The sequence below is a fragment of the Nothobranchius furzeri genome, chromosome 11 (genome assembly GCF_043380555.1).
Source record: "Nothobranchius furzeri strain GRZ-AD chromosome 11, NfurGRZ-RIMD1, whole genome shotgun sequence".
NCBI lineage: Eukaryota > Metazoa > Chordata > Actinopteri > Cyprinodontiformes > Nothobranchiidae > Nothobranchius > Nothobranchius furzeri.
In genome coordinates this window covers 67,009,543-67,024,497 of record NC_091751.1, presented here as the reverse complement: position 1 = coordinate 67,024,497, position 14,955 = coordinate 67,009,543, and the positions used below count along the sequence as shown (strand labels likewise).

The following is a 14,955-nucleotide window of genomic DNA, read 5'->3' as shown; positions in this document are numbered from 1 at the left end:
TCTATTCATGGACGTAATTTTGGGGGGGGGACAGGGGGGACATGCCCCCCCCACTTTTTCCAAAGTCAAGTTTTGACCCCTGCAATTTTTACCATCCAAAAACAATATTACGCTATATTAAATTGACACTGGTTGAGCTCTAGGACCAAGCGGAAAACAACCGTTTGTGTTGAAGCCTGTTTCCCATTAGAGCATACTGTCAAGACCCCCCCCCCTCCGTGTCCCCCCCACTTCTAAAGTGAAAATTACGTCCTTGTTTCTATTATTATTATTATTATTATTATTATTATTATTATCACCTGACTGTAGCTGAACAGCCTGTCAGCAGGGGTCTAATGTGGATTTTAGGTCTATAGCTGAGAAATCTTTTACAGAAGGAAGAGCAGATTATTTCCTCTCATAAGAAACAAACTTTATACATCATTAAAATAAACTGGAACATGTTTTATTTGGTCATGTTCAGATTTTCATCAGTGTGAGTGAAATTATGTGTTAATTGCTTAAGTTTTACTTATCCAACCCTTTTAGGTGACAATAACGATTAAATCCTGAAGCACAGAATTCCTAAAACTACATTTGGAAAAAAATAATTTCATCAGGCTTTAATGTGGCCGTCACCTCGGCCGGAATCACAATCTCCTGCTGGGCGTGATCCTCAGAGTTGGGTGTTAAAGTCTCTGGATTAATAACCGTGTTAGGTGTAGGGTGTACAACCTATTTCTCCAAACATAGGCTGTTCAGGAAGCTAAATACAAAAACATGTTACACATAAATGCACTGATGGTGAATACTGAGCTCGAGTCATAAATACACCCTAATCCTAACACTGACCGCCAAGTGACAAGTGGAGGTCCCGCAGATCATCGCCATGCGTGATGTGATTGGTTGATGCTCGCAGGGCAGGTTGAAGCCGCTCACATTGGCGCCGATCACACCTGGATGGGGGGACAGTTGGTTTTTATATCAGATAACTTTAACCAAGAGCTAAACCACACACCAGATTTTGTGAGCCAAGATTTCCATCCTGAAGAGAGGATGGGAGACATAATTTAGCTGTTTTTGGATCTGACTAAAGAATTCAGTCAGTGGAATTTTACGCCTGGAAAGCAAATAATAATAATAATAATAATAATAACAATTTTGGGTGACCCCCAAAATCATGATATTTGGGTCATGCTGAGGTGAACAACCCAAAAAATGATATTTGGGAGACATTAAAGGGACTTTTCGGACTTTTGAATTTTTATGCTCGCGATTGCCCCCTCAGGCCAAAAGGGTAACGACAGCTTCAATAGTAGACTCGTGCACGAGGCGCGCATGCTGCACGTGCACACTCCTTAACAAAAATAACAGCTGACACCGTCCTGTGTGTGTGTGTGTGTGTGTGTGTGTGTGTGTGTGTGTGTGTGTGTGTGTGTGTGTGTGTGTGTGTGTGTGTGTGTGGCCCGGAGGACGGAGGACAGGAGAACACGCAGCTAATTAATTAAATAATTTGGTTCTGTACCTTTCTCTTCAGCACAGCGGACAAAGGTTTATGATGGGTCAGTCCTCCTGCATGCTCAGATCATTCCCTTCCCTTGCTTGAAAAATTGTTCCAAAATGAAAGTTGAACCCACATCTTTTTTATCTGTGAATTCAATGCCGTTCAGCGAGTCTCAAATAAAAATTAGGGCATCTTACTGTAAAAAAATATACCATTAATGTAAAATAGAGACTCTAAACCAACTATGTTGACATCCAGAATCAAACCCAGGTCTTCTGCATGAGAGTCAGACATCTTACCAGGTGAGCTAAAGCACCAGTGACATATTTTGTATCTGTAACATTTATATCCTTGATTACAGCTGAAACAACGTTCAAAGAACGGTTCGGAGTGAAAATGGCTATTTTGTTGCTAATTTGCAGGAAATTTCTAGAAGAAAGTTCTACAGAAAGTAGCTAAGGGTCCTCAGAAATGTAGCTAGCTTTGTCACTAGGCGTTAGGAACAGCGACAAAGTGGCACTGCCTCTCTCTCTGCTGCTAAAGCTACGGATAGCAAATGCTACGGGCGATGCCTGAGCGTGAACGCGCATGAAGCAGCCTGCTCGACCCGAGCATCTCTCTTTTTCTGTGATTTTACAGAAAAACAGGCAATCACAGTAAAAATGCCAGGGCTCATTCTACAGGACCAGGGCATTGCAGGAGAATGTATGAAGAAGACATTTATTATTTCTGTACATGTTTTGGCTCTCAAACTTCCATAATGCCCCTTTAAAGAGAAGCATTAATGCCCCTGGAAGAATAATAATAAAGGATATTAATGTTGAAAACTTCCCAGGTGCATAACAATAAGGGCCCTTGTTGCTGAAGCAGCAGCAGTTACCATAATAAAAGTGATTAATGTTGCAAATTCAACAACTCAACAATTCCTGAAGATGTTTTAAAACCGGGCACAAGACAGTTTTTATGTAAATGTGAAAAATGCTGCACGCTCAAAATTTGAAAGGATAGTTCAATCTGCCCAAAAATGGGATTTTTTTTTAATGTTTTTTGCTAATTATCTCGCCATGGTAAATCGGATTGCTTCGAAAAGTAATATGGACCCTGTCTCCTCCCTTTCTAGTCGGCTCGCGGGTCCCCGGAAGAAAGAAAAAATGGATGCAAGTCAACTGAGCTAAAAACGCTATTTTCAAATCGGCTTTGCCTTACGCCCTGGATCACGCAAATGTTGTACTGCAATTTAAATGAAAAGTAATGATGGTATTTCAATCATGCCAGCCATGTGCTTTGAGATTTATCAGCTTGTAAAAGTTCGTAATTAGCACGACTACATCGGCACGTCGCATATATGACGTCACGACAGACTATCCTCCCCCCTAGCATGGCTGCTAATTATCACATGGCCAGGAAGGATTTGAAGTTTGCCGAACTTGCAGCCATTTTCCGTTTTTCTTCGTGTCTGGTTTGATGACAGCGCATTTGTAGTCCTGAACATATTTTCACACAAACCCTAAAATGACGTTTCTCCAGTTTAAAAATAAGCAAGTTCTTGGTATCATATTGCTTCTTTAAAATTCATGGACGTCGTATATTTCTAGGCTTGACTATTGTTGAGTTGAGCCAGGCAGTAATGAATCGTCTCCAGTTGGTTCAGAACTCGGCAGCCAGGCTTCTGACAGGGACAAGGAAATCAGCACATATTACTCCTGTGCTGGCAGCGTTACACTGGCTTCCTTCGCAGAGGCAGTGCAAGGCGCTCTATTAATAAAGTTTGATTGATTGATATGTGAAATCCATGGAACATAACAAGCGGAATCGGAAAATAGCGTTTTTAGCCCTGTTGACTTGCGTTTGTTTTGTTGTTCTTCCAGGGACCCATGGTCCAGAAGTAGATGTAGACTTAGGCTCCCTATAGCACACCTCCCACCGCCGAGCCGCTTGTTCTGATGTATAATTTGTGGGGGGTGCACGCTGTCGTTCGAGCCGCATTAATGTTCGCGGATGAAGAAGAATAAAGGCGATTAATGCCAAACCCAGACCCAGTGCGTAATAACAAGGGCTGCTGTAGAAAGAGCCGTCAATAATAAAATACCAGAAATGTTTGGATTTGGAGGAGGAGCTTTCTGTACTTATTGCACTAAACAACTCTGAGAAAATGAGCAGAATCCAGAATTCTGTGACGGCCAGTACCTAGGCCTCCAGCATGAGCGTCGATGAGAGAAGCACCAACGGCTGTTCCTGGGTTCAAACCCAGATCTGATGCAGCCTCGGCTGTTAGACCTCCTCCCAGAGGACTTCCTGGAGGCGCTGCCACGCTGCCTGGTGACAAAAGGACAGAAGGTCTAAAATATGCCTAAAAAGCAGACAAACTAATAAAAAAACACCTTCAACATGCTTTTATGAAAATGTTCTAAATGTTTCCTGAACATTTATATCAAAGTTATGATTGAAAGTCAAAAAGCGGCTGTAAATCTGATTCCACCTGGATCAGGAGTCTAATGAGCCACGTTCTTCCCCTAGATGCTCAGAAACAGTCAGGGTCTCCCACACACAACGGTCCGCTCGAACCATCGAAATATAAATATTGGACAATGGGTTTCCATAGGCTCCAATAACATATTTTTGAAGATAAATGGGAGGTGGCCACCACCGCCATTTTGACCGTGTCACAGGTTCCGTCAAGCCCAGAAAATTCCACAAAAGGGCTGAGGGTGGGGCTGTAAGGCTGGGATCAACTGACGACACCCGGTCGAACTAACTACAAGCTAACCTGAAGCTAACCCAAAGCTAACGCAGAGGTGGGAGCTAAGCTAACGGCGGTAGCAACCTAGCTACAACCAGAGTTAACTGTGCACAACACCAGAGCTTCTGAGTCAGAGATACGCCAGGCTGACCGCTGGGTAAAACCGGGTGGAACACAGAGGTCTCCGAGAGCTCCACAAGCCGGCAGCCGCGCAGCAGTCAGAAGCCGCGATCAGACAGAGATGCGCCGAGCTGCGGGGAGGGGAGGACTGGTGGAAAACATTGGTCTCCCGAGAGCTCCACAAGCCGATAGTGGGAACCCAGCTCCACCAACATGTTATATTTCAACCCATTTTCTAAAGTGCACCATTATGTTAAATGCACTGGGTTTTACCCTATTACATTTAAATTTCATGGTTAAACAGTACATGGTAAAATCTAAGCTCAGTTCGGCAGTGACCTAAAATACATAAATATAATTTTACTTACCGATAAAAATGAAGTGGAGACTCCTTGGACGCTCTATTAGTGCAATTAATGCCACAGCAAGTCATTTTGTCCAACAATTGCACAAAAAATATCCAAAACAGAATACACAAACACAGAGACTCAAAATCCCGGAACAGTTTCCAGGCCAGACCGAGGCTCTACTGAGGCCTTTCCACGGAGCTAGCTCTGTGGTCACGTGGGTCTGGTGCTCATTAATTATACAGAATTTTAGGCTTTTAATACACTTAAACAGAAGAGTGAGAAAAAAATTCACCCCCCTCAGAGTTGTCATGAGTGTAAACTAGATCATTTAAACCAGAAACATGTTTTGGTACCAGGCTGTAAACATGTTTATTTCTGCTGTGAAATTGGTATTTTTAACATGGGAGTCAATGAGGATTTGCTCGCTTCTGACACCAGCCCCTAGTGGATGAGGGTGGAACTGCAATTTATGTCACTTCCGCGTTGGCCTCAATTTTTCACCCGCATTGTGGGGGCTTGTCTGGAACACAGTCCAACCCACAAAATCCACTAAGCCTGTTTATGAAAACCAGGTGTGGTTGAATTCTGCTGATTCTAACTGGAACATGAAGTCATTAGGGTGCAATATAAAATGGAAATTGGGATCAAACTGAGCACCTGCTCAGGTGGAATTTAGACAAAATCCAGAGCCACGTTCTGCGATGACCAATCACGAATTAGCTCCTGCTTTGAGGAGTACAGATATGAAGCAGAGAACGCCTGTACGCCGGTTTCAGCTGAAGCTAAAGTCTCGACCTATGTCATAGGTTTCTCACCTATTTTAGAGAAGTTGTTTTCCAGAAGGTCTTCCAGTCCAACACTGATCCAGAAGCTGTCGTCCCATCCTTCAGGAGGACAGTAGGTCCACTTACACACCAGGGTACATAAAGATCTGAGGAACAGAACCGTAGTGAGCTGTGATGTCTGTTAGGAGTTCGGAGTGTCGCTTTGAACCATCAGAAACATTTTGTCTGAGATAAAACACACCAATCAAAGCTGATGGAGATATTGTGTTGTTGTCTACAAACCAACCATGACAAAGAGATAGTGAAGCGTGGGTCAGTGTCATTTACCCTAACCCTAACCAAAACAGAAGGGTTTCACCTAAGAGCACTCGCCTCGTCAGCGAGCCTGTTGCCTTCCAAGACAGGAAGTCAGGAAGGTCAAAGAAGTGGGCGGCTTTGTCCCAACAGCTGTCTTTCAGGTTCTGACAGGAAAACGAATCATCAGAAATAAAAACAAATCTTATGACTGAACAGCTAAAAATCACAGGTTGGTAAATCTGACTGAACCAAGCAGCTAGTTAAAAGAGAGCCGAGGCTGGGTGGTGACCTCGCTCACCTCTTTGAGCCACAGGAGCTTCGGGGGTTGCATCTCCTGTGACATGACCCCTCCGACCCTGCTCAGGACCCTGTGGTTGGTGTTTGTTATACGAGCAGCTTGCTCTGCAGCACGATGGTCCATCCACATGACCACATTCTGCTGTGAGTCACCTGGAAGAACAAGAAACAACCAGAGAACGTGAGCCAGAACCAAACTACTGCAAGGAGAAGTTTTTATGGCAAAAACACTCGATTAGGAGACGACTAGCATCCAGGCTGGATGAGTTCTGCTGTTAGCCTGGATGACCCCTGACCCTTAATCTCAAATTGAGGAGGAGCAATGTGGTTTTCGTCCTGGCCGTGGAACTGTGGACCAGCTCTATACCCTTGCAAGGGTGATGGAGGTGGCATGGGAGTTTGCCCAACCAATCCACGTGTTTTGTGGATTTGGAGAAGGCTTATGACCGTGTCCCCAGGGGCACCCTGTGGGGGACGCTCCAGGAGTATGGGGTGGGTGGCTTTCTGTTAAGGGCCATTCAGTCCCTTTACCAGAGGAGCATGAGTTTGGTCCGCATAGCCGGTAGTAAGTCGGACCTGTTCCCGGTGAGGGTTGGACTCCGCCAGGGCTGCCCTTTGTCACCGGTTCTGTTCATAATCTTTATGGACAGAATTTCTAGGCGCAGCCGTGGTGTGGAGTGTGTCGAGTTTGGTGGCAGGAGAATCTCGTCTCTGCTTTTTGCGGATGATGTGGTCCTCCTAGCTTCATCCAGCTCTGACCTTCAGCTCTTGCTGGGTAGGTTCGCAGCCGAGTGTGAAGCGGCTGGGATGAGGATCAGCACCTCCAAATCTGAGACCATGGTTCTCAACCGGAAAAGGGTGGCTTGCCAACTCCGGGTCGGGGGAGAAGTCCTACCTCAAGGGGAGGAGTTTAAGTATCTCAGGGTCTTGTTCACGAGTGAGGGTAGGAGGGATCGGGAGATCGACAGGCGGATTGGTTCGGCGTCTGCAGTGATGCGGACGCTGAGCCGATCTGTCGTGGGGAAGAGGGAGCTGAGCCAGAAAGCCAGGCTCTCGATTTACCGGTCGATCTACGTCCCAATCCTCACCTATGGTCATGAGCTTTGGGTAATGACCGAAAGAACGAGGTCGCGGATACAAGTGGCCGAAATGAGTTTCCTCCGTAGGGTGGCCGGGCTCAGCCTTAGAGATAGGGTGAGGAGCTCGGACATTCGGGAGGGACTCGGAGTAGAACCGCTGCTCCTCCGGATCGAAAGGAGTCAGTTGAGGTGGTTTGGGCATCTGGTCAGGATGCCCCCTGGACGCCTCCCTGGGGAGGTGTTTCGGGCATGTCCTGCCGGCAGGAGGCCCCCGGGTCGACCCAGGACACGTTGGAGAGGTTACATCTCCAATCTGGTCCGGGAACGCCTTGGGGTCCTGCCGGAGGAGCTGGTGGAGGTGGCCGGGGAGAGGACGGTCTGGAGCTCCCTAGTTGGGATGCTGCCCCCACGACCCGGACCCGGATTAGCGGAGGAAGACGACGACAACCCCTGACCTCACCATGGAGGAGGGACTCCTGTCCTTAAGGGATTGTTCCCATATGACACTACACAAACACTATCCATCCTAAGGGTGTGCAAGTATGGAGATAAAAATCTGAATTACTCTGAGAGCTGAGACACGCTGCTGGACCCGGGGCACAGAGCTCCAGACTCTACGATATGATCAGACTTAAGTCGTTACAGTTTATATTTTAGATGAATAACTTCAGAAATATTCGTTTTGACAGGCTGTCTGTAAAGAACACACATTTCCAGCAAACGTTTCCCTGAACCATATGTCATAAAATATCCAGAGTTCACATTTTAAAGAGACCACAGACACCAGGGAGGAGCGGCGCTGGGCTGTTTGGTCATTATCAAAACTTAAGAGATCAATATAACTGGAATTCTCTTTTATAAAGTGGACACCATCCCATCTTCTCAGGCTGCTAGAAAAGCAGAGAAAAGCTGCTAGGGGAGCCTGGAGGGCCAAGCTTTTTTTATTTTTATTTTTTTAAAACCAAAATTATTGTTGAAGAATCAGAAAAAATTAATTCTTTCTGGACTTCATGAGATCGTGACATGAGACAATAGTGATAAAGATATTTAAAGGGACATTATGGAAGTTTGACAGCCAAAACATGCATAGAAATAATAAATGTCTTCTTCATACGTTCTCCTGCAATGCCCTGGTCCTGTAGAATGAGCCCTGGCATTTTTACTGTGATCGCCTGTTTTTCTGTAAAATCACAGAAAAAGAGAGATGCTCGGGTCGAGCAGGCTGCTTCATGCGCGTTCACGCTCAGGCATCGCCCGTAGCATTTGCTATCCGTAGCTTTAGCAGCAGAGAGAGAGGCAGTGCCACTTTGTCGCTGTTCCTAACGCCTAGTGACAAAGCTAGCTACATTTCTGAGGACCCTTAGCTACTTTCTGTAGAACTTTCTTCTAGATATTTCCTGCAAATTAGCAACAAAATAGCCATTTTCGCTCCGAACCGTTCTTTGGTTTGAACGTTGTTTCAGCTGTCATCAAGGATATAAATGTTACAGATGCTGAAGACGTCACTGACAATTTAGCTCACCTAGTAAGACGTCGGACTCTCATGCAGAAGACCTGGGTTTGATTCTGGATGTGAACATAGTTTATTTAGAGTCTCTATTTTACATTAATGGTATATTTTTTACAGTAAGATGCCCAAATTTTTATTTGAGACTCGCCGAACGGCATTGAATTCACAGATAAAAAAGATGTGGGTTCAACTTTCATTTTGGAACAATTTTTCAAGCAAGGGAAGGGAATGATCTGAGCATGCAGGAGGACTGACCCATCTTAAACCTTTGTCGGCTGTGCTGAAGAGAAAGGTACAGAACCAAATTATTTAATTAATTAGCTACGCGTTCTCCTGTCCTCTGTCCTCCGAGCCACATACACACACACACACAAGAGACTGTCTCAGCTGTTAAGACCCTTTTACTACCTACATCATCAAAAGTTTTGCGCGCAGCCTGGCAACGAGAGTGAAGGCTTCCTCATTCACACTCGATACTAAAACAGCGTTTTAAACCCTTTGTTTTGAAGTTCTGAGCACATAAAAATGTCGGGTTGTTGCGTGTATGGATGCCAGAATCGCTTCTCTTCAAGCAGTGGACTGAAACTTTACAGAATTCCGAAGGGAGCACATCCATTTCAACAAAATCGGAGGTGTCTGTGGCTGCAGGCCATCAAAAGGGTTGATGAAAACGACTGAAAACACGATCCGAAATGCTCGAGTTTGTAGCGCCCATTTTATATCAGGTAAGGTAATTATGTACTAAGATTACACCAGAAAGCTGGTTAACGCGTGTTCTATTAAATAAAGTAAGTTGTGTTTGCCGGTTTGCTTTTAAGCAGTCTATTTATTTACAGACGAGGTTTTCTGGTTTTCCCATCCTAACACAAAGCTCAACTTTGAATAAAATTGCTGCTGCATGACCCAAGTCTGGAACATCAAAATTACATAATTAAACAAATGTATACGCTTTATTTCATGCTTCAAATTAACATTTCATTCTAATTCATCTGTATTTTCCCACTGCATATTAGTATAAACTGTATTTCTCTAAAATGAACACGATTGTACTCTGAGCACGCTAAAAAAAGAAACCTATGCTATACTCACCCTGCCATGCAGGTACAGTTGGCTGTGAAGACGTAGTTCTCTGGTTTGTTTACTATGACCCAAGCCTCGTACATAGCAGTCTTGTGTCCTTGTCTTTGGCTAGGAAGGACTTCTGCCTTCAAGACGCAAAACTCAGAGTCTATGTCGTGATATTTTACTTTCTGTACGTGGCCACAGACAACATAGTTGTATGCATCTAACGATGTGTATGCCCGTAGCTTCTCACGTGTGTACTTACTGGGCCTCTCCACTAAAAACGTATACATATCGGGCCACTGGATATCTGGCCACGCACCTACATCTTCCACCCATTCCGTAATGCCACAGGGATCCGGGAGTCTGTTGCCATTCGTTAAAGTGACTTTAATAATATAACATTCAAGATTTGCCGGTGATAACCCCGCAGCGTAGCTTGATAAAGCCTGACACAACGCCGTTCTCTGTTGCCAAGCTGCGCGCGCATTCTCGCTGACGTCATATTGTTTACAAACAGTAAAAGGGTCTTTTCATTAAGGAGTGTGCACGTACAGCACGCGCACCTCGTGCACGAGCCTACTATTGAAGCTGCTGTTATGCTTTTGGCCTGAGGGGGCGATCACGAGCATAAAAATTCAAAACTGTGAAGTCCCTTTAAGTTTTATTTTTTTAAGGCACATTATCTTTTACTGGGTTTTGCTGTCTTATGTTGGGCTGACTATTTAAAACACCACCAGGCCAGGTGGGCTGAGGCTGGCAGAGGCACTGGGAGAGGCACTGGGAGAGTCATTTGAAGGCACGACTAGAAAAAAGAGCATGTTTGCTACCCGGAATGAGACAAAATTTTAATAGTTAATTTTTGTTGATTACAATGTTACATTGATTATTCTGAGCAGAAATTATATCTTAAATTCCAACGTGATTAATTTTACAGAACTAAACAAAGGTGGGAAGGGCAAAGATAAAAAGCAAGAGATAATAAAACTATCTACAAAAATGTTACAACTCAGAAGAGAAACTCAAAACTTCTCCATTCTACCACCGAGGAATGCATAAATAATACAGCAGATTCAGATCAGACTACAAACACACTGACACGATACACAGAACACTCACCTTCCTCAGTGACAGACACAGGCTGGAAGTTCTGGTCCAAAACCACTAAGGAGCAGGTGGCATCAAATCCGATCCCCAGAACCTGGTTCTTCTGCACCCCACGGGTCACTCTCTGCAGCAAGAACACATCCCACTGGTTCCATCTGTACCATGTCCAAGTCAACTAGAATTTAGCAGCTTTAAATGATGCTGAAGCCAGAACATCTGCTGGTTCCTCGCAGCAAGAAAATTGCAGGCTCAAATCCAGGCTGCCGCCTTTTTGCTCGGAATTAGCATGTTCTCCTCGTGCATGTGTGGTGTTAGCATGTTCTCACAATGTATGTGTGGTGTTAGCATGTTCTCCTCGTGCATGTGTGGTGTTAGCATGTTCTCACAATGTATGTGTGGTGTTATCATGTTCTCCTCGTGCATGTGTGGTGTTAGCATGTTCTCCTCGTGCATGTGTGGTGTTAGCATGTTCTCACAAAAATGTGTGGTGTTAGCTTGTTCACACAATGTATGTGTGGTGTTAGCATGTTCTCCTCGTGTATGTGTAGTGTTAGCATGTTCTCACAATGTATGTGTGATGTTAACATGTTCTCCTCGTGCATGTGTGGTGTTAGCATGTTCTCACAATGTATGTGTGGTGCGGTGAGGCGTTAGCATGTTCTCCTGGTGCATGTGTGGTGTTAGCATATTCCCATATGTATGTGTGGTGTTAGCATGTTCTCACAATGAATGTGTGGTGTTAGCATGTTCTCACAATGAATGTGTGGTGTTAGCATGTTCTCCTCGTGCATGTGTGGTGTTAGCATGTTCTCACAATGAATGTGTGGTGTTAGCATGTTCTCACAATGTATGGGTGGTGTTATCATGTTCTCCTCGTGCATGTGTGGTGTTAGCATGTTCTCCTCGTGCATGTGTGGTGTTAGCATGTTCTCACAAAAATGTGTGGTGTTAGCTTGTTCACACAATGTATGTGTGGTGTTAGCATGTTCTCCTCGTGTATGTGTGGTGTTAGCATGTTCTCACAATGTATGTGTGATGTTAACATGTTCTCCTCGTGCATGTGTGGTGTTAGCATGTTCTCACAATGTATGTGTGGTGCGGTGAGGCGTTAGCATGTTCTCCTGGTGCATGTGTGGGGTTAGCATATTCCCATATGTATGTGTGGTGTTAGCATGTTATCACAATGAATGTGTGGTGTTAGCATGTTCTCACAATGAATGTGTGGTGTTAGCATGTTCTCCTCGTGCATGTGTGGTGTTAGCATGTTCTCACAATGAATGTGTGGTGTTAGCATGTTCTCACAATGTATGGGTGGTGTTATCATGTTCTCCTCGTGCATGTGTGGTGTTAGCATGTTCTCACAATGTATGGGTGGTGTTATCATGTTCTCCTCGTGCATGTGTGGTGTTAGCATGTTCTCACAATGAATGTGTGGTGTTAGCATGTTCTCACAATGTATGGGTGGTGTTATCATGTTCTCCTCGTGCATGTGTGGTGTTAGCATGTTCTCACAATGTGTGTGTGGTGTTAGCATGTTCTCCTCATGCATGTGTGGTGTTAGCATGATGTTCCCACCATGGCTGCATGGCAAAACACTAAAAAGTTTTTTAAGTTGCAAGCTGAGAGTGATGCATGACCAGCTACTTAGCCACTAGATTCAGATCCCTAACCCTAGGACCCTAACCGGTAACAATTTTAGAAACTTTATGAACCTAATGAAGTGTGTGTGTGTGTGTGTGTGTGTGTGTGTGTGTGTGTGTGTGTGTGTGTGTGTGTGTGTGTGCTTTATCCAAAGTTATTGAAATGAATGAAAAATATGAGCTTAAAGGTTCTTCAATAAACTGATGAGCTAGTTAGCTGTGATGCTAACTAATACCACAGAAACGTAAAAACACTGGGCTCATCTGGAAGGCCTCAGGTCCTAAAGCTCAACTTCTTGAAGGAAAGAGATAAAACATAAAAAAACAGATACACCATGTTTTCTCTGTCACTGCACAGATATACAGAAATAGATCCTGTGACTCATTCTCAGTACATTTCATTAATAATCATTCTTATGAATAATATTGATAATAATAATGTACAGTAAATAATGATACACTAATGATGCCCAAAGCAAATGCTTCAAGTTTAAGTGAACAATGATTAATAAAATCACCAGTAATAAATGATTAATTAATCAGGCATGTCTGCATCAGCAGAAGATGTAACCGTACCTGTTTTGCATCACTAACTCTGTGTTATCTGTTTGTGTTTATCTGTATTTAGTTCCCTTTATTAACACACGTTCTGTCCCTCATTCTGCATGATACATGACGTCATCATGGTCTCGGCTGCGTGTATAACAGGGTCTGGACCTGTCTAAGACCTGGGATGCTGCGTTACCTTTACCGCTGTGCAACATCTCTGCCAGATCTCTGTGGAGGACTGGACGTAGTGCTCGGGCTTGGGCCTCCAGATGCTGAGAGGCTCCTCTGTGGTGGTCTTTATCTGACCTTCTCGGGTCACCAGAGCGGCGCGCGCGCTTCCGGTGCCTACATCCACCCCCACATAGTAGAAGTCTTCTCCCATCAGGAGGGGGAACAAGGCATACCTGGTCGATTATTAACCACGACACGTTGGAATATTAAACATTTAAGTTAACACTAGTATGAACTTATGTTGCGTTTCTGTGAATAAACGTTCATGATCCCACTCTCTGTTGTGAAGATAACCGCTGCAGCAAGGCGACCAAAGAGCCAATCAAAACAAGACTATTTAACGCGTGAAATACGCTTAAAACGTTACGTAGCTGAGTACTTTTACGTCTTTAAATCCACACAAACATGTCTGACTCACCGTGTGATTAAAACCTTTACTTCTGCCCACAAAACATCACGTTTTACTAATGATCGCCACTGAATGAACTTTGACATGTAGGAGCAGTTCAAGACGGCAAGTGGAAACGGACAAAAAGGATACAGTCGCGTTTATTTACACCGGTGTTACGCCGAAAAATGTGCCCCGCAAAAAACTCTTTCCCAGCGGTTTAACCATCGGGTTTAGCTCTCCCTGCCTGAACTCTGCTGTATAAAGCACCCTTTTTAAATTAAATGGACTAGAATAGAAAGATTCTTATTTTCTGTCCGGTTTTTGTTTGTTCTTGTAAGTAAAATGGCTTGTATTTGATATAAACACAAAATAACACTATTCTCTGTGTGTGTGTGTGCCCGTTTTAAATAGGGTAACACATCTCGACAAAACACTGAAATGTCAAATAGGTTTCCAAGTGGAACTGTAAGAAAATACTCGAAATAAGGAAACATTATATATATATATGGGTCCTTCTCAAAAATTAGCATATTTCATCCGACCAATAAAAGAAAAGTGTTTTTAATACACAAAAGTCAACCTTCAAATCATTATGTTCAGTTATGTACTCAATACTTGGTCGGGAATCCTTTTGCAGAAATGACTGCTTCAATGCGGCGTTGCATGGAGGCAATCAGCCTGTGGCACTGCTGAGGTGTTATGGAGGCCCAGGATGCTTCGATAGCGGCCTTAAGCTCATCCAGAGTGTTGGGTCTTGCGTCTCTCACTTTCTCTTCACAATATCCCACAGATTCTCTCTGGGGTTCAGGTCAGGACAGTTGGCAGTCCAATTGTGCACAGTAATACCATGGTCAGTAAACCATTTAGCAGTGGTTTTGGCACTGTGAGCAGGTGCCAGGTTGTGCTGAAAAATGAAATCTTCATCTCCATAAAGCTTTTCAGCAGATGGAAGCATGAAGTGCTCCAAAATCTCCTGATAGCTAGCTGCATTGACCCTGCCCTTGATAAAACACAGTGGACCAACACCAGCAGCTGACATGACAACCCAGACCATCACTGACTGTGGGTACTTGACACTGGACTTCAGGCATTTTGGCATTTCCCTCTGCCCAGTCTTCCTCCAGACTCTGGCACCTTGATTTCCGAATGACATGCAACATTTGCTTTCATCCAAAAAAAGTACTTTGGACCACTGAGCAACAGTCCAGTGCTGCTTCTCTGTAGCCCGGGTCAGGCGCTTCTGCCGCTGTTTCTGGTTCAAAAGTGGCTTGACCTGGGGAATGCGGCACCTGTAGCCCATTTCCTGTACACGCC

General features: G+C 44.3%; 1 protein-coding gene across 5 annotated transcripts in view; it reads right to left on the bottom strand.

The window, feature by feature from the left end:
• The window catches only part of fggy (FGGY carbohydrate kinase domain containing), a 30,889-nt gene extending 17,113 nt beyond the window's left edge, over nucleotides 1–13,776 (bottom strand). For 4 of the 5 annotated variants that reach the window (XM_015957617.3, XM_054743596.2, XM_015957618.3 and 1 more), the window contains exons 1-8: nucleotides 13,669–13,774; nucleotides 13,216–13,423; nucleotides 10,843–10,954; nucleotides 6,074–6,225; nucleotides 5,851–5,939; nucleotides 5,509–5,624; nucleotides 3,671–3,799; nucleotides 832–935 (exon numbers count right to left, since the gene is read on the bottom strand). In XM_015957617.3, coding sequence (XP_015813103.1) covers nucleotides 832–935; nucleotides 3,671–3,799; nucleotides 5,509–5,624; nucleotides 5,851–5,939; nucleotides 6,074–6,225; nucleotides 10,843–10,954; nucleotides 13,216–13,423; nucleotides 13,669–13,745 — 987 coding nt within the window. In that variant the 5' untranslated portion in view covers nucleotides 13,746–13,774. Of the gene's footprint in view, nucleotides 1–831; nucleotides 936–3,670; nucleotides 3,800–5,508; nucleotides 5,625–5,850; nucleotides 5,940–6,073; nucleotides 6,226–10,842; nucleotides 10,955–13,215; nucleotides 13,424–13,668 lie in introns of all 5 variants that reach the window. The other variant, XM_015957620.2, reaches the window with a different exon arrangement.
• Nucleotides 13,777–14,955: the final 1,179 nt, after the last annotated feature.